The sequence below is a fragment of the Sorghum bicolor genome, chromosome 7 (assembly GCF_000003195.3).
Source record: "Sorghum bicolor cultivar BTx623 chromosome 7, Sorghum_bicolor_NCBIv3, whole genome shotgun sequence".
NCBI classification, from domain to species: Eukaryota; Viridiplantae; Streptophyta; class Magnoliopsida; order Poales; family Poaceae; genus Sorghum; species Sorghum bicolor.
This window is the reverse complement of record NC_012876.2, coordinates 55,749,470-55,769,256: the sequence shown is the minus strand read 5'-3', so window position 1 is coordinate 55,769,256 and position 19,787 is coordinate 55,749,470. Positions and strand designations below refer to the sequence as shown.

At 42.4% G+C, this 19,787-nt stretch overlaps 2 protein-coding genes across 3 annotated transcripts; one reads left to right on the top strand and one right to left on the bottom strand.

Annotated features, from left to right (window-relative positions):
* On the bottom strand, positions 9,423-16,290 carry LOC110437374. Of its 2 annotated transcripts, none has more exons than XM_021465831.1 (3): positions 16,068-16,290; positions 15,853-15,983; positions 9,423-9,498 (listed from the first exon to the last, which is right to left on the bottom strand). In XM_021465831.1, the coding sequence occupies exons 1-3, from the start codon at positions 16,182-16,184 to the stop codon at positions 9,489-9,491; spliced, it is 258 nt and encodes an 85-aa protein (XP_021321506.1). In that variant the 5' UTR covers positions 16,185-16,290; the 3' UTR covers positions 9,423-9,488. The 2 variants fall into 2 exon arrangements, with proteins under 2 accessions (XP_021321506.1, XP_021321505.1); XM_021465830.1 differs by lacking the exon at positions 9,423-9,498 and adding an exon at positions 10,321-10,730.
* Positions 17,941-19,519, top strand: LOC8075394 (cytochrome P450 71A4). The gene is given in 3 exon segments (XM_021465687.1): positions 17,941-18,459; positions 18,566-18,794; positions 18,797-19,519. Coding segments are annotated over 3 exon segments (1,158 nt in total). The 3' UTR covers positions 19,207-19,519.

Genomic DNA, 19,787 nt, shown 5'->3' with positions numbered 1-19,787 from the left:
TGTACATTTTTCCATTTGGATAAATTTTAGCCAATCCTAGGCACATGTTTTTAAAATCCAAGACGGGTTTTGCTCAAACTTGGTCAAATGACAAACTAAATGACTTAAAATGAAAAACGCTTGAATACCAAGTTGTTAGAGCTCATCAAGATCCAAACTTTTTATATAGACCATTTTTCCATTTGAGAAAACTTAAGTAAACAATACTCACCAAATCTTGAATCTCACATAAACTATATGAAACTATATGTGAGAATTGTGGATTTTCAACTACACTTTTTCAAATGCAAAAATTGTCTATATATGAAATGTAGATCTTGATGAGTGGAACAATATTGGTGTTCATAACTTTTCCAGTCGAGACCATATAGGGTTCCGAAAACCGGTGCTTGGCTATAAATTCTTTCAAAATTCAAAATTGAGTGGTTCAAACTTTTCCAAATGAAAAGTTGACCATTAGACCAAATGTAGAACTTTATGAGTGTAACAAACTTTGTATTCATGACTTTTCCACTTGAGACTATCCAGGGTTTGGTCAAAGTGTGTGTTTCTAAAAACTAATGTTTTGACTTTGGTCAAACTTGGTCAAATGACCTATTTGATGACTTCAAATGAAAAAAATTTGAATACAAAGTTGTTAGAGCTCATAAAGATCCAAACTTTTTATATAAACCATTTGCTTTTCCTTTTGAGTGGTGCGAACTCACATTTAGAAAAACTAGAGCACGATCATTTAATAAGAAAGATCTATTTTGCAACAAAACAAAAAGGGATGAAGGTTTTATTACCATGGCACCATGGGTGGAAAAACTAGAGAGACAGACTCAGAATTATCTCCTACCCTACTACGAAAAGTTAGTTTGAAAAAAGTTAGTGTACTACGCCACTAAATATTTATAGGTGTCGTTCATGTGCATTTGTAGCCGTGGTTATGCGAGCCATCTCTAAGCTACAAAACAATTTTTAGAAATCATAAAAAAATACCAAAAGATATTTTAATCTAGGGAGGCTCCCACTAACATTTACCCTCCTCTACCACTACACTTTACATTTAATTATGTTCATGTTGGATTTTTTATTCCCACATATTATCCTAAACCGAATATAAATTGATTGCTTAAGCTTCTAAACAAATTAATGAGATCTACAACTTTTTGAGATCTACAACTTTTATTTTGGTAGTTTCTCCATTCGAGGTTATTTACAAAATTTAAATTTTAAATTTGATAAATTCAAACGTAGTTTTTCATAATAAGATGATTGCATGAAAAAGTTATCAACTACAAAGTTTTATAACTTTCGAGATCTACAACTTTTCTTTTTGCTATTAATCCATCTGAGGTCATTTAAAATTTCACATTTCAAATTTTTGATAATTCAAACATAGTTTTCCTTGACAAAGTTATTGCAAATCAAAATGTTATCAACTATAAAGTTTTATAACTTTTGGGGTTCTACAACTTTTATTTTGGTACTTTGTTTATTCGAGGTTGTTTACAATATTTGATTTTTAAATTTGAGAAATTCAAAGGTAATTTATTTTGCCAATATGATTTTAAATAAAAAGTTTTCAACTATAAAGTTTTATAACTTTCCAAGATCTATAACTTTTATTTTGGTTATTTGATTATTTATTTATCCAAAATCTTGGTACTAACATTGTTTTCAAATATTATGTATCCCTCTTATAATTTATAAAACTACAAGAGAGATGTAAATTTTCTAAACAATATTACTGTGCTATGTCGGATAAAGAAGTGACCAAAGTAAAAATTGTAGATCTTGATGAGCTCTAAATTGTTATGTTCATGACTTTTTCAGCTAAAATCATTTAGTGTTTTAAAATGACATTTTTCGATACGAGGGATCTCCCACATTTCCATTGAAACAACAGAAATACCAGTTTGATACAGAGTTTTTGAGACCTAGAATAGAAGCCACAAAGTTTTCTTACAACCAGAACAGTAGAACCCAACAAACACCAGTAAGGAACTACAACAGACAAGGATCTTGCATTTTGTCAATTGCCAAACAACACACAAACATTCCTCAGTTGTCTTGAGCATCACTTTGTCCATCATCTTCCAGCTATTTGCGCTTCTTAGAGCTCGATGATTTGTCTGCCAGCCTTACCGCAATCTTCAACATAGTGTTCACCCTAGCAACCAACTCTTCTTTGTCATCATCTCCGAATAAACCTACCCAATATGACATAAGCGAACAAGCATAGCAGGTAATAGTGATAGGGCTATTTATCACTTTGTTCTGAAAGCACACACTATTTCGTGTCTTCTAGATGGCCCAACAGATAGCAGCAATGCCAATGGCATGAATTTTTTCCCCAAACGGGAGCCACTTTTCACACCAAGTCCAGCTTTGATTGAAATTACCAGGAATATTTGAAGCCCCAATGCAATGAGCTACAATTGCCCAAACTGCTTTAGCCATGCTACATTGGAAAAGAAGATGTGTAACAAATTCTTCGTTCTCACAAAAGTAACAAGAAGGATCACCTTTCCATTTTCTTCGAATCATATTATCCTTAGTCAGAATTGCGTTATTGGCTACAAGCCATAGGAAAATTTTAATTTTAGCAGGTATGTTCCCTTTCTAGATTTTCTGATAATAAAAACCAGCATCATAGAGCTTTGTAAACATATTTCATAGAGAATTTACCACTTTTGTCTAAGTGCCACATCACCACATCCTTATCATTGGTCAAAACCAACTCATCAGCTTTCTTCTTAATCTCACACCACCTAGTTTGAAGATCATCAACCAACCATCTTTTAAATCTAACTAAATTTTGTTTCATATGACCCACTGAAATATCAGGTTGTAAGCAGATCTCAAACAATTCAGGGAATAGTAGTTGAATAGGTTTGTCAAATAACCATGTATCCTTCCAAAATAGTGTATTACTACCATTCTTAACATCAATCTTCCTTCCCTTTAGATATATGTGTCTTATTTTCAGTAAATCTATCCAAATCGGAGAGTCATTCTGTCTATGCTTCACACTACAAATATTATGTTTCTTCAAGTATTTAAATTTAATTATATCCTGCCACAAACCTTCCTCACTATCTAACTTCCACCACCATTTGGTGAGAAGGCTCATATTCATTTTTGTTAGATCTCTAATTCCAAGCCCTCCTTATTTCTTATGCTTACAAATCTTAGACCACCGTATCAAATGATTTTTTTTTCTAGTTCCACCTCCTTGCCAGAAAAAAGTTCTCCTGGTTTTATCTAGTTTATCAATGATGGTATTTCGTAAAAGGTACATAGACATATGGTAAATTGAGGTATTGCTAAGACTAGCATTTATCAAAACTATCCTTCCAACTATTTACATTAAGCCCCCTTTCCAAATACTTTTTATTATTTTCTCTACTAAAGGAAGCCAATCACTCATATGGAGCCTACTTGGACTTGCACCCCAAGGTATTTAATAGGAAAAGTACCAACTTGACAATTGAAAATGTTAGCATAGACATCTTCCCAATTATTCTCATCATTAATGTCAACACCTCACTCTTATAGAAGTTTATTTTAAGACCAGCCATGAGCTCATACATATATAACAACAATTTCATATTTCGAGCCCCCTCGAGACAATGTTTGAGATAGATAATCGTGTCATCAGTGTTCTGAAGAACAGCCACCCCATTATCAATTATATGATCAAACAACCTAGTAAAGAGTCCATTTGCTTGCGCTTTAAGAATCATTCTAGAGAGACCATCAGCAACAAAATTAAACAGAATTGGGGATAAGGGATCTCCTTGCCTTACTCCTTTAAAACTTTTAATGTCTGGCCCAATCAAGTTATTAAGTTTCACACTAACTGCTAGGATGCGGTTCCTGAATAGGTTTAGGAGAGGAGAGTGAAAGGAGGTGGCTAGGGTTTATTGACAGGAGTTAGGAGACAGAGAGAGAGAGCCCCCTTGCTCTCATGATCATGGCATTATATAGGCAAGTGGAAATTTATAAGCGACCCCCATGGGGGTGGATTTTACATACCTCTCCAATGACTTGAGTTGGGCCTCTTCTACGGGACTTGGCCCATGTGAATATGACATGTCCCAACAGTTAGCCCCTCATCTACTAGGTTATGGCTGGTACTACATGACCTAGTAGATGCTAATACTAGAAGAGGCACAATACAACTCAAATCTTGGTTGCGAGGATTGCCCTTCGCAAACCACGCATATGCACGCCTCACTAAAAACTCCATCCCAAAAACCCCATGGGAAAAAAGGGCATGGAGAAAAGAGCATGTGCATGACTCTAACCAATACAAGTTCTAAGTCCTGAGGTGTCTATCCCTAAGTGCCTGGTTCTTGTGGATGTCTTCACCTTTGGGCTTTGCCTTCTTTATGCACTTCTATGACATGGTTCATTGGCTTTGCTTGGTGTACAGTCCTTCATCCTCAATTCTTTCTCCTCCAATATCTTCTCGATGTGAAGGTCTTCGGCACTGAATTCTTCTTGGCACAAAGTTCTTTATCTTTGAGCCTTCTCGGTGTAGAGGTCTTCATCTTCAAGGCCTTCTTGATGCGGAGGTCTTCATTTTCAAGCCACCTTAGCATGGTTATCTTCTCTCAAGCCTTCTCGGTGAGGGAGTTTTTGTCCTCGAGGCCTTCTCATGAGCATCGAAAAAGAGTCTTCATGTCTAGACTTGTAGGTCCTCTGATATGCTCCCTTAGCCCCTCCCGGTCGGTGTCATGAAGAAGGTGTGGTCGATGTAGTAATAGTAGTGGAAGTTGATGTTTGCTGATGTAGACGTTGAGTAAGACAAAGGCCTAGTGGAGAAGGTATGCCGACGGAGGCTAGGCTAGAGAAGGTCCATCAATGAAGGTGTTGTAGAACTTGGTAGCAAAAGAGTTGATGTAGCCCCTTAAGCCTGGCACGGTGGCAAGGTGTCATCGATGTTGATGCCGAAGGAGTTGATGTAAGCTCTTGAAATGTTATAGTGGGCGAGGATGATGGTGAAGCCCCTCCTATCGAAGATTCTCCTACAAAGGTGCTTGGTGGAGTAGATATTAGTGTGGACGACGAAGGTGTTGGTGAAGCCCCTCATTGCGATGTATTAGCAGAGGTGTTTGGCGAAGACGAGGTTGGTGAAGTAAACTGAAGGTGATGGCAAAGATCCTCCTACAAAGTTGTTTGGCAAAGGCCCTCCTAAAAAAGTTGTTTCAGTGGAGATGATGTTGATGAAGTCACTAAAGATAGCGGCAAAGCCCCTCATGTGAAGGTCTTGAAGAAGGCAATGGCAATGTAGATGCTGTCGCCAGTGCCCAAGGCTAGAGAAATCGCATGAAAATGCACCCAACTTGTTCTTTTGTATTTCTCGGGACTTAGGTTGGGCGTTATAGCCCCATCGAATACCGACTTGCTTACAAGTCTTTCGACACTTAGAAAGGCACTTGCTGCAAAAGATGGTTAGTCATTTATATGATACGTAAGGGTAGCACGAAAGCCTCAGCTTCGTGACCTGGTGCCTATGTAGGTTCAGGACTTCTCAGGATTTTGATGCATAGTTGTGGTGCCAGGTGGCCTAGGCCGTGTTTTGCAATGCACTTATGCAATGTATGTATGTGGTACCAATGATAAGGATGACTATATTTATGTGAAAATATTATAAGAGGTAAACGTATCATGCGCCCTGCAAAATGATGGTTGAGCTTGAGCAAAAGTTATGCTCTATATACAAGAATGATACCCTCGAATGAGCAATCATATCAGATGGTAAGTGAAGGCTGCCATTTAAAAACCTGCATTGGTGTAGATATGATTTGTAGTATTGAATATAAAGAGTATTAGCTCCCTGCAAAGGTTAGCTCAAATAACATTTATATGATCTAAAAAATAATTTCAACGATACTACCTGCAAAAAGTAGGAGAAGTGTTAGCATTAGAGGTTTTGAAGGTTTATTAGATGTCGAAGGTTGATTGCTGATAAGGACCACTAACTAGAAGGCTGCTGACAAATAAAAAATATTGAATGATGAAGGCTGATAACTGGTAAAGGTTGCTGAATAACGAAGGATGCTAAATGATGAAGGTTGTCAATTGATGCAGGCTGCTGAATGACGAAGGCTGCCAACTGACGAAGGTTACTGAACGACGAAGGCTGCCAAATAACAAAGATTGCTGATAGACGAAGGCTGCTAAATGACGAAGGCTGCCGACAGACGAAGGCTGCTAAATGATGAAGGTTGCCAAATGACGAAGGTTGCTGACAGACGAAGGCTCCTAAATGACGAAGGTTGCCGATAGACGAAGGCTGCTAAATGATGAAGGTTGCCAACTGACGGAGATTGCTGATTGACGCCGGCTACCGACAAATGGAGGCTGCTAAATGACGAAGGTTGCTGACAGACGAATGCTACTAAATAACGAAGGTTGCTGAATGATGAGGGTTGCTGACAGACAAAGGCTGCTAAATGACGAAGGTTGCTCACTGACAAAGACCAATAATTGACGAAGGCTGTTTACTGACAAAGGACGAAGCTGATTGAGATAAGCCACTGACTAACGAAGATTGCTGAGTGACAAAGGCTGAATTTTATGGAGGCTATACTATCTAACATAAACTATATATCTTGGGATTGTAAAAAAACATGCATACAACAAAGAAAATATACTTTATGAGAGGGTTTGGTAGTGATCTGCATGTTAGTAAAAAAGGGATTCAATATAAGAAAAATTCAGGTTTTTGAATTAGCCAGCTAAGGCCAAGCATGTATAACCCTCAGGCAATCCTTTTAATGTGACGAAGGTCACAACAGCTTTTTTTAGTCAAATTGGTGACAAGTTGTCTGATGATTAATTTTTGAAATTTGTTTTGACAAGCGAAGGTTATATCAAAATTATGATAAATTAAACCACAGGTGTGAAAAATTGTAAGAAAACTTGCTAGAAAAGAGGAGGGGTCTGGGTGGAATACTTATTGCCAGGCGTGGAGAACAGGACCTCGAAAGCCCCTCGCGCGGCTTTGGGACTTCAGCCTTCGGCATCATTTTATTCGAAGCTAAACCTTCGAGCACGCTTTAGTTCTGCAAACATTGCTTTTGGTGAATTTTGGTGTTAATAAATAACATTTTTTTAGATGAAGAGGAAAAGCGACAGGCTTAATTTGATTTTCAAAGACTCCATTGTCCGGCTGAAATATTTCGTAGAAACGCCGAAGGCTTCAATTTGGGATCGAGAATTTCCGAAGACCCATGGCTAGCGGCAAGAAATGGCGCAACTTTATTTCATCGGCCCTCGGTGATGTTGCGCGAGCTTTGGATAGCGGCCCGGTGATCAATCCGTGCACCAGTTCCCAGCTTCTCGCAGGATCAGCTAGCTCCCAGTTTTCCTGCGCAACAAGTATAGGCACTTGCATGGTCTGTTGGTTAGCTTGATCAGGTAAAAATTCTAATAGTAACGTAAACAGAAGTCCTGGCTCATGAGGCTGTAACCCGCCTGAGCTGCGCACGTGGTTGGGCCTTCGTGTTGTGTTGCTCGGCATACTTCGCTAAGCCAATCTTCAGGAGCTCCCAGCTGAAGGAAGCAGCTATGGCATGATATGGGCGCCAGGACCTTTGCAATTCGTGCGATCAGACCAGGCGCGCCTTCAGGAGTGGCATCGTGCACTTTTGACCGGAACCTTCAGAATGAGATTATTGTCCTCGTTTTGCCTCAGCCCTCAACTGTAGATTTTTTGGCGTAGCTTCGCTAACAGAGGCATAGTTATCATCGAAGGTTGAATCATAGATGAATAATGCAAGTGATGACTCTGCTTCCGGCGCTTTCGCTGCGTAATGCAGAGAAAAACTTGATGGTCTTTTGGCTGGGACTTGAAGTTAGTAGATTTAGGTCTTGTTTGGATGTAGTCGTATTCACATCAATCCACATGTGTTGAGGTGGATTGGAGTGAAACTTGAACTAAATTCCACCTCAACCCACACCAATACATATGGATTGAAGTGAATCCGACAACATCCAAACAATGCCTTAACAGGAAAGAAGATAACTCAAAGATGTATGCATGTGTACGCCGGTGGTGAATGCACGAAGTATGTAAACTCACGAGTGCAATTTTTGAAAAAAAAAATGAAACGAGAACTTATTTGGGCCTTCGTGCGATGGTATGTAATTGCTAGATGGCGGTGAACTGTCGCATAGCTCTGGCATTGAGCGGTCCCACCTTCACGGTCCATGTTGTGTGTCCAAAGGAGGCGACAAGTCAAGGACTCAAGGGTGTTCCTCCGTCGCTTGCCAACCGGAGGTGTAGGTCGTGCAACTTGCCGGTGGTGCTGGACGAAGGTCAGGCGAAGATGCAGCCCAGCCTGTCCAACAATATGAACGCTGCAGCCGATAGACAGGACCATTAATTTCACAAAGACCAGTAGTATTTTGGTTTGCCTCAAGAGCACCACATGTTGATGGATCGTCCATGCTAGTTTCTTTTAGGTTTGGTTTAGTTCGCAAAAATTTTCAAGATTCGCTGTCACATCGAATCTTTGGATATATACATGAAGCATTAAATATATATAAAAATAAAAACTAATTATACAGTTTTCTTGTAATTTGCGAGACAAATCTTTTGATCCTAGTTAGTTTATGATTAGATAATATCTGTCAAATACAAACGAAAGTGCTATAGCGGCCAAAGCTAAAAATTTTCGCGAACTAAACAAGGCCTTACTTGCACACTTCGTGCATGTGAATAGATAACACTCAGATGATTACCTGCATGTAACAAGTAGAAACAATCTGTGTTCTTTTAGTCGGAGGTTATATTTTAATAAGAGGTCTACTCCATAGAACTCAAGGTCAGATGATGTAAACATTTTAGCAGAAAAGATGACTCAGAAGGTGTGTGTATCGGTGCGAAGGCCTATATGTATCTTAATTATTTTTCTTTTTAAGCCGAAGGCTTTGCATCTTTAGAAAGCCTTCGCTTTTTAATATTATAATAGAAAGGAGAAGGGAAGGGATACTCATTGTGGACTTTTGTCCGAGGTGCTCGTTTCACATAGAAGATCAAAAAAAAAATGGCTGAAGGTCCGACAAGCTTCTGGCCTTCGGCACCACTGAACTCCCATCGAGGGTCTGTCCGGAGGCCGTAGGTCTGCTATGGCCACTTTGAAGCATGGAAAAGTATGCAGCCTTCTGGTTTGTCAGTGTAATATTTGAGTATTGTATAGGCCTTGTTTACTTCCACTCCAAAACTCAAAATTTTTCAAGATTTTTCGTCACATCGAATCTTTAGACGTATGCATGGAGTATTAAATATAGACGAAAATAAAAATTAATTGCACAGTTTGGTCGAAATTGACGAGACGAATCTTTTGAGTCTAGTTAGTCCATGGTTGGACAATAATTACCACAAACAAACAAAAATGCTGCAGTGTCAAGAAAATTTTCTCGAGAAGAACTAAACACGGCCTTATCTTGCCCGAGTAGGTGAGGTCGCTGAACTCAGGCATTGTTTAGTTCACCCTGAAAACCAAAGAGTTTTCAAGATTCCCCGTCATATCGAATCTTGTGACACATGCATGAAACATTAAATATAAATGAAAACAAAAACTAATTACACAGTTTAGCTGTAAATCACAAGAGAAATCTTTTGATCCTAGTTAGTCCATAATTGGATAATATTTATCACAAACAAACGAAAGTGCTACAGTACCGAATTTTTTTCACTTTTTGAACTAAACAAAGCCTCAGGTTTGTTCATGTGCGTGTGCATTGGCAATTTGGCAGGCTCTCTGGATCACCATGCAAGCACCATCATAGAGGCGTCACAGGTACCAGCATCACCATCGCTCGGGGGGAAGAAAATTAGATGGACCCTGGGTCCAAACTCTATCGTGTGCGCCCATAGCTTGGATGAACGACGCGTGGCACCAGGAAATCAGACGTCCGAGGAGATGCGGCTTCTCCGCACCACGAGCCTCCTCGTGCAGGGATGACTCTCTCGTCTACGGCTCCAACTTCATGTAGGCTACACGCGGCTCGGCGGCTCCAAGACACGAACAGCAACGTGGCTTGATACGGACCGCGACACAACAGAGGGCACGTACTCTTCCTGCGAGGCCATAGACGAGGTCGACAGTCGACACTGGCTCCTCCGTGCATCCCTCCCTACGAGCATCAGGGGTAGCACCGCCATGCCACCAGCAGCGGCAGCCATGGACGACGCCGGCACGAACTCCTCCGTGCATCCCTACGAGCACCAGGGTAGCACGGCCATACCACCAGCAGCACCGAGGAACTAGAATATGTTTTTAGTCTATTTGCATTGCTCAAGACAACAATCTATTTATGCAACCAAGTTTGCTTGCAATGAGTTAGTATGACCTTCAATGAAACAAAGAATTTCAGAATTTTCCTTCTTCACATCAACCAGCCATTCATATGCATTTACCCACACACATATTCACACCTGATCTTGCCAAAAAAAATCAATCTAAATTTATAATTTGATCAGTACGGGATGCTTGGTGCGAACTTGGCCTGCTAAGAATTGTCCACATAGACAACAGAGAAGGTAGTTGCAATGGTTTTCTAACGGATTGAGGCACAACCGTACCGTTTCTGACATCAACCTTTATATGTGACCATCAACTGCTTACATATCTGTTTGCTTGTCCACTCCACTCAGATAAATTGTACGTTGAACTTCTGCTAGCTGGGGATATGATGCACTCTTTACAGGAGCACCAGCCTCCCTGTATAAAGATGAGTTTAGGGAAAATAGTTAATTTCTTATAGGAAAAGACTGAGCAGCAAGTGCTGTCTTGGACACAGGCATTTTCATTTCCTGGAATTAGGAAGTAGGGCATCACTAGGTAAAATTTTTAATATATGAAATTATAAGCAGTGGATATAAGTGCTTAAGTGTGGACCTTCGCTGCATACCTTCACAGCAGAAAGATTGAAAGATTATTGTTGCTCTAATTAACTAGCGAGTATCTACAGCAGAAAGATTGAAAGATTATTGTTGCTCTAATTAACTAGCGAGTATCTGACCAACAAAGCAAAGCCGTGTGCATTTCTGAAGCAGTCAGCAAACAAAGGTGCATGGACCGTGGCCTTCCTTGTTTGGCATTTCATCGAGCACACCAGGTGCGCGACTCATCCTAGCATAATTTATGCCCAGCATTTGAATCGCGAGATCAGCCAAGTCCTAGGCAGCACAAACATCACAGCACACCACTCAATGTCTCAACTGCAGAATCTACATTTCGAAATTGAAGCATTCAAAGTCGCACCTGAGACGATCGTGGCTTCCGCAGTGGACGATGAGGGCGGTGGCGGGCGCAGGAAGATGAGACATGCATCGAAAGAAGGAGGCGGCACTCTGGCGCCTCATTGACCAAGAAGTGCGGTTTATGGTGGATTAGAGCTTGCATCGGGGAGAAGAAAGGGGCTGGGCCGACTTGGAGCAGGAGCCGCGGACGAGAGAGCCATCCGTACGCGAGGCGGCTAATAGTGCGGAGGAGCCGCCTCTCCTCAAACGTCTGATTTTCTCCGGCACCACGCGTCATTCATCCAGGCCATGGGCGCACGCGATGGAGTTTGGACCCAGGGTCCATCTAATTTTCTTCCGACTAATGAGGTGCCAGGGCGAAGATGAGGCCATGCCCGCGAGACTAGAGTCGAAGGCGCTTTTGCTTCATTGGGACCAGGAGTGTCACGCACATGCACTATCTGCCAATGACACCTGGGCACCTCGCCTCGCTTGTCAACCTAGCCAAAGGAGAAGGTGATTGACAAAGCCCAATGATTGACGAAGGACGAAGGACGAAGGCCGCTAAACTTCGCTTTTCCGCATGTGGCAGGCCTTCGTCCTGCGCGGCATGGAGGACCTGGCCTTTACACGTCGACTATAAATGTGACCTACGCATCTTTGGCATGGTGAAAAGTGTCCGGCAAGACTTCGAAGGTTGTAGCATAGGAGCGACAACTACGAAGGTCCACTAACAAAGGACTGCCTAGAGAACATCTACTGATGAAGATTCTCCGCACAAAGAAGGTTCTCAGAAGAAGGTTTGGTAACGAAGGTTCCAACTTCTAGCTCTTGAAAATATTTCGTGCCGAGCACGGTGGGCGCCAATGTTGGGATGTGGTTCCCAAATAGGTTTAGGAGAGGAGAGTGAAAGGAGGCGGCTAGGGTTTGTTGATAGGAGTTGGGAGAGAGAGAGCCTCCTTGCCCTCATGATCATGGCATTATATAGGCAAGCGGAAATTTATAAATGACCCCCCATGGAGATGGATTTTACATGCCTCTCCAATGACTTCAGTTGGGCCTCTTCTATGGGACTTGGCCCATGTGAATATGACATGTCCCAACACTAACAGTCCCCCCAGTCACTACTTGTTCAACCCATTTACACCATTTGGGACAAAAACCTCTTGCAGCTAGACATTCAAAAAGAAAATTCCATTTAACCTTATCATATGCTTTTTCAAAATCTAATTTGAGAACTACCCCCATCTGTTTTTTCTTTTAGTTTCATGAAGTATCTTGCAGAATTATAACACCAGTCATAATATTGAGACCTTTCATAAATGCAGTTTGATTTTGATGTATAAGTTTATCTGCAATTTTTTCCAATATCAGTGTTATGGTTTTGGTAATGAGTTTATACAAACAATTAAGAAGACAAATAGGACGAAATTGTTAAATCTTTGAAGCATCTGAGATCTTTGGCAAGAGAGTAATTATGCCATAGTTAATTCTACAAATATCGACTATTCCATCATGAAAATCATCAAACAACTAAATAATGTCCCCTTTGACAATATGCCAACCTGAGGATCTGCAGCTTTATTTTTATCCATCTGGAATAAAGCTTCTTTTATCTCTGTTTCAGAAAAAGGCGGTTATCCTCATCGGAGACCTGCTCTAACTCTTCCCACAAAGTGTGATATATGTATATTATGCTCATCAGTAGAACCAAAAAGGTCTGAATAATAATTAGTAGCATGTTTCAATAAATTGTCATCACCCTCAATCACCACACCATCACTTTCTAGAAAAAGAACTGTGCTCTTCCTTTTTCTTCCATTAGCAAGATTATGAAAATACTTTAGAAGCCGCTGTTCATGACATCTATTCAACCAATATGATTCTTCCTGATCCAAAAGGACTCCATAATCAGCTACATTTTTTCAATCATCTGAATTGGAGTTAAATGCCAGTTTCCTCTCTATTTTCTAGTACAGCCAATTCCTCACTTATTTTTTCCCCTTTTTTTTTCCTCAATTCACCTTGTAAATTAAATCCCCAACCTTTGAAGTATTGTTTAAAAAGTTTAATATTTTGTTGAATTCTATCAAGAGATGATTTAGCTCTACAAGGTTTATTCCAAATTTTTTCAACAGTAGGTAAAAACTCAGGATTATCAAGCCAACTAATTTCAAATTTAAACTGAATAAAATTCAACTGTTTCCTAGATCCAGAGGATATGATAAGAGGATTATGATCAGAAACCTCTCTAGGCAATCTCCTCACCATGACTGTGGGAAAAATGTCTTCCCAATCTTTTGATACTAGAATCCTGTCTAACTTCTCAAAAGTAGGATCTTCTGAAAAGTCATATCCATACTTCGCGTGCATTTTAGCTTGATTTCTATCTCCAAAGGCAATCACTTGTGGCGCACCAAGATGAAGCCATATTGTACATTGAAGTTCACCGTGATGTAGCCATCTCGAGATGTTTAAACACATATATGAATATCTAATTTGAGATCCTTATGAAACAACTATAGTGATAGTAAGATCTCACGGGCTAGTAAAATAGGACCACCCAGTTTCTATACTAGACCACCAGACGAGTTTTGCAAACCAGGTTAGGGCCCGTTCCTTTGAAGGGAAACCATGGCCTGAAATCATTCCTGGCGGGATTGTTTGTCATATTTACATAAGCTATGAGCAGCTGGAACAATTTCCGGGCCAATTCTGGCCTAAACGATCAGGCCCTTATTCGGTTTTGTATTCGAGGTCACCTGGTTTTGGGAGTCTGATAACATAATTGTAGATCTACGCCGAGCAAGTTTTTAACATGTTTTGGGCGTGATATGCAATCTCACAGGGCAGGACCTCTCTATCCTATAAATATAAAAGACCCCGGGCAGTTTTGACACATCCATGCAAAACCAAATTAGACCAACCAAGAATTTGTTTACCCTATTTTTTTCAACCTCAATATGATGTTCGTCATCGATCTGATCTCGATGACTAGAGATGACTCTGCCGACTTAGTGCAATCTGGCAATGCACATGCCTTAATAAACATCTCCGAGCAAGAGACCTTTGACGGCCTTTGCTACTTTCGTAGAAAATTAATCATTCATTATTACATAAGGTATTTACCTTTTGCTAGTTTGCTAGTATATCTAGTCGTCTCTTAAAATGAAAGTGTGAGAGTTCCCACCTCTTCACCTGAATTTAGAAGTGTATATCTATTTTGAAATTGTTTTCATAATAGTAAATTTATTAGGATAATCATCTATTTTTTGTGACAAGTATAGACGCAGATGCTCAACATGCATGTACACTCACCCCGTATGGACAGAAAAACATGATCAAAGTTATGTTTGGAGACCATGTAATTTTCAAAAACTTATGTATTTTCCAAACTAGAGGGAGTATGTATTAAATTTTAAATTGTGATCCAATATATTATTGAATTAGGAAAATTTTCAAATCGTACATCTAAACCTATAATTTTGAAATGTTATATTTAAAAGCTATGTACATATACAATGAATAACTTTGAGTTATATATATATATCCAAATTTTCTGTATCCTCAACATTCAAACAAGTAGTAAGAGTAAGAGATTTTCTGCAAGTATTTAACACTTGTTGAGAACTAGATTTAAAACTTCATTTGTATATCCTTGAAGTCGACATAGAAACTCCATGACATGATAAACCAAGAAAAAATTTAAAACTTTATACATCATCGAATTTCATTGACATAGAAAATTAAGGCCTTGTTTAGTTCCAAAAAAAATTTGCAAAATTTTTCAAATTTCCTATCACATCGAATCTTGCGGCACATGCATGATTCATTAAATATAGATAAAAAATAACTAATTGTACAGTTTACCTGTAATTTGCGAGATGAATTTTTTAAGCCTACTTAGTCCATCATTGGATAATATTTTTCAAATATAAACGAAAGTGCGCTACAGTGTCTATTTTGCAAAAATATTTGGAACTAAACAAGGCCAAAGGTTTCATGCCATAGTGGTCCCAAGGTCTGCACAATGACTTTCAACCAACAGAGAGGGAAGGATGTAGGGGCCACTATTATAGAAAAAGAAAAAGTTTGCCCACCCAATTATGGCATGTTGAATTAACCAGTTGAAGGCTTGTCAGCAGTCTGCATCTTGTCAGCCGAGTCATGGCAATAGAAAATCACACCCAGCAACCGGCAGGAATTGCTGAAGAATTGAAGTTGTTTGGATAGTGATCTTTAACCTGTTGGCTGCTTGAGGGCAAAACTAAAAACTAGCTTCTTTAATAAATATTGATGAATATCAATAAAAATCGCAAGATCAGCTAACAAATTGGGATAGGTCGTAGATGCATGTAGCCTAGGTGTGCAGAGACTCACGCACAGGCAGCAAGGAATTTTCATCAAGATCTACGCAAAACGTAAAAAATCGAAACGTGTATAGGATCGTGATTGATGCACAACACAACACAATTGGTCAGGAAAGAAATTGAGCGCTAAGAAGATTCCTGTAGTTGATCATCGAGACAAAAAAAAAATCTGAATGCAAAACCATATTGCAAAAGAATTTGTTTTCTGGGGAAAAGGGATCCAAAACTAACCTGAAGGTGCTCGTCGTACGCGGATCATGGTCACCGACGGAGGATAGTTTGTTGTTGAAGGGGGTAATCAAGATATGCATGCACGTCGTTGCGACAAGCGAGGCACTTCCGCTGTAGTCTACCGTCCACAGCTAAAACAATTGGTACTCCGCATAATGATGAACTAAATCGATTTGCTCCAAAAAAAAGTTCAGATCAAAATAAAATTTTCCTACCGATGAGTCAGGACGGAGCAAAACGAGCTGGCCATCGATCAGACATAGGAACAGGCCAAAAATTGGTGGTGGATCCGCCAAAGAGTTTGGAGCCGAGATGCGAAAGGGGATCTCCATCGGCGACTCTGGACTGGGAATGAATCAAGCAGGCGACGGGAATTTGGAACTTTCCAAATGGTCAATGTGAACCGGGCGAGATTTGGGGCGACGATGGCTCGCTCCATCTCACATGAACCGAGGTATGTGCAGACGGAGCGGTTTAGCTGAGACATACGAAAAGGTGGACGAGACTCGGTCGGGCAGCTGGTTTGGGTCCGGATACACGACCCCTTGGGTCTGGCTACAAAATATGTTATTTTGTAGCTAGCTATGAAGTATTAGTTCTAATATATATATATAACAATTAATGTGTTATCAAGAGAACAAATAAATGTCTGATTAAGTGAAACTAAAAATGAAATGAAAGTTATGAAGACACAAATAATTGCCAACTGAGCTGAAATTGTATTAAGAAGTAATAAATTTTACTACATAAACAATAAAAAATTGAAATTATTTTGAAAAAATATGAAGATTGAGGAATTTGATGTTTGGAAGTAGAAGATATAGATGGCCATGCAGCCCGAGGCACGACGGCCCGGCCCACGGCACGACATTTTGGCCCGGCCCGAGCACGGCCCGGCACGGTAACTCGTGGGCCCGGGCCGGACCGGCCCGGTGGTGCGGGCCGTGCTTGGGCCGACCTTTGAGCCCGCGGGCTGGCACGGCACGGCCCGAGTTTTAGGAGTTGACATTATGTTACATGTTTTTTAATATCATTTCTATGATTTAAGACTGAGATTTTGAATCTGAGAGGTTGAGAGTTGTAAAAAATTGATTGTGGCATTATGTTGGTGAAGTGATCATTGACATTGTGTGGTTATTTTGTTTTTTTTTTTACAAAACCGAGTTATGGGCCGCCGGGCTACGCGAGCCGGCACGGCACGAAGTCAGCCCGTGGGCCCGTGCTTGGGCCGAAGGCCAGGCACGCGGGCTGCTGAGGCACGGCACGGCAGGCACGTGGGCCAAATCAGCACGGCACGCTACAGCCCGTGCCCGGCCCGATGGCCATCTATAGTAGAAGAAGGACAATAACCGTTGAGGGTTAGAAATCTTACTCCCAAACACGTGAAGATGCCCATGAGGATCCTTATCTCTGAACATGGCAATGAGCATACCATATATAGTTTCTAATAATGAGCCGCCCAAGTAGGTTGGCAAGCAAACTGTATATAAGGCTTTGTTTACTTCCACTCAAAAATCTAAAAATTTTCAAGATTCCTCCTCACATCGAATCTTTAGACGCATGTATGGAGTATTAAATATAGACGAAAATAAAAACTAATTGCACAGTTTGGTCGGAATTGACGAGACGAATTTTTTGACCATAGCACAAACAAACGAAAATGTTACAGTGTCGCGAAATTTTTTCCTTCATAAACTAAATAAGGCCTAAATAGAGCAAGCGGTAGAACCCGAACGTGTCTTTTCTATGGTAAAGTTAAATTTTGCCCTTAAGGGCATATGTCCTCACTCTCCCACCCATTGGATTCGCTTTGAGAAGTGTACAAACACACATCTCAATACGAAACTGCTTTGAGATGTGTGTTTACACACTTCTCAAAACGAATCCAATAGGTAGGAGAGTGAGGGCATGTGTCCTTAAGGAAAAAAACCGACTTCTCTTTTCTATGCACTTTTGAAATGGACCGCATGACGCCATCGGCGCCGCTCCCATATAGCACGCGCACGCAAGCCAGGTTCATCCTCGTGTTTGTCTTCATCGTCTCATACGTTTCGCTACTTCACCGCGGCGGCAAGAAATCGGTCCCCAATGCCGCCAACTGCCCGCCGCCGCCTTCCCCACAGGGGCTCCCTCTCATCGGCAACCTCCACCAGCTCGGCAGCCTCCCGCACCGCTCGCTGCGTTCGCTCGCCGCGGCGCACGGCCCCGTCATGCTCATCCGCCTCGGCCAGGTACCTGCCGTCGTCGTGTCCTCCGCGTCCGCCGCGCGGGAGGTGCTGCAGGCGCAGGACCACGCTGGAGGAGACCAACGTGCTGCTCGCCGCCTTCCACGTCGGCGACTACATCCCGTGGCTCTCCTGGGTGAGCTACGTCGACGGCACGGACGCCAGGGTTACGAGGGCATTCCAGAGGATCGACCGGATCCTCGACGAGATCGTGGACGCGGCGGCTGCGACCAGAGAGACGCCATTGTCGGGGGAAGAAGGGAGCGACGATGATGCTTTCATCCATGTGCTGCTGTCACTGCAGCAGAAAAAGGAACAAAGTCCTGCTGGGACGACAGCAGAGTGGCGCCTCAGCAGGGACAACGTGAAGGCCCTCTTGGAGGTAAATAACGTCACTACGGCCGAGCATGATTGGCATGCATCCGTCCGTGCACATGGCTGCTGTGCTGTGCTTAGCTGATCCAGAGTCTTTGAATGCATGCATGCAGGACTTGTTCGGAGCCGGGACAGAGGCCACGATCATCGTCCTGGAATGGGCCATGGCGGAGCTTCTCCGCAACAAGGGAGCCATGCAGAAGCTGCAGCGCGAGGTGAGACAAGCTCGGAGCACCAGCAGCGACGACGGCCATGGCGTCGGCGAACAAGATCTGGCCGGAACCGGAATGGAGTACCTGAGAGCAGTGATCAAGGAGACGATGCGGCTGCACACGCCGGGGCCCTGCTGCTTCCGCACAAGTCCATGCAGGCCACTCGACTCAGCCACGGCTACGACGTCCCCAGCGACACCATGGTGATCGTGAACGCCTGGGCCATCGGAAGGGACCCGGAGGCATGGGAGTCGCCGGAGGAATTCCGGTCGGAGAGGTTCGTCGGCAGCGGGGTGGACTTCCGGGGCCACCACTTCCAGCTGATACCGTTCGGCGCGGGGCGGCGGATGTGCCCCGGCGTCAACCTCGCCATGTCCGTGGTGGAGCTCGCGCTCGCCAACCTCGTCGCTCGGTTCGACTGGGCGCTGCCGGAGGGCGAGGCAGAGCTGGAGCTGGACATGGAGGAGACCACCGGGTGCACGGCGCGGAAGAAGGCTCCACTCGTACTCTGCGCCGTCGCCGCGCAGCGCTGTTTCTGCTAGAGGACACGGTTTCCTGGCCCTGATTCTCGTTCTGGTTGCCTAGTGTTCAGGTCGATCTATCAATACCATCATGGATCATGCACGCGCCGTTCATCAGCTGACTCAAAACAGCCCAAACCAGACATCAGTTAGATTTCCATCTGGCACTGACACGATGGACCGGCCCGAGCACGACACTAAAAAGCACGGTCCAGGCACGGCACGGTCCGGTGGTAGTGCCGTGCTTGGGCCGTAACTTCGGCACGGTTAATAGGCTGGCACGACGTTGGCACGATTATTTCCATCATCTGATGCTTTGAGGATAGATCATGACCGTTGAATATATTCTGAGTCATGTATATAAGCATCACATAACCCTTTCAAACCCTAACTTCCTAGTCGGCGGCGCAGACGTATTCTTGCTACGGCCACTCTTTCTCCCGTCTGACTATACGACAGCGGTGGCGCTCGTCTTCTCCTCGAGGCAAGGCGCAGTGAGCTTCTCGACTTCTCCCGAAGCCACGGGCCGGCACAGGCACGATGGGCCACCGTGCCTATCGGCACGGCACGGCACGGTTAAGGAGTCATAGTGCCGTGTCTGG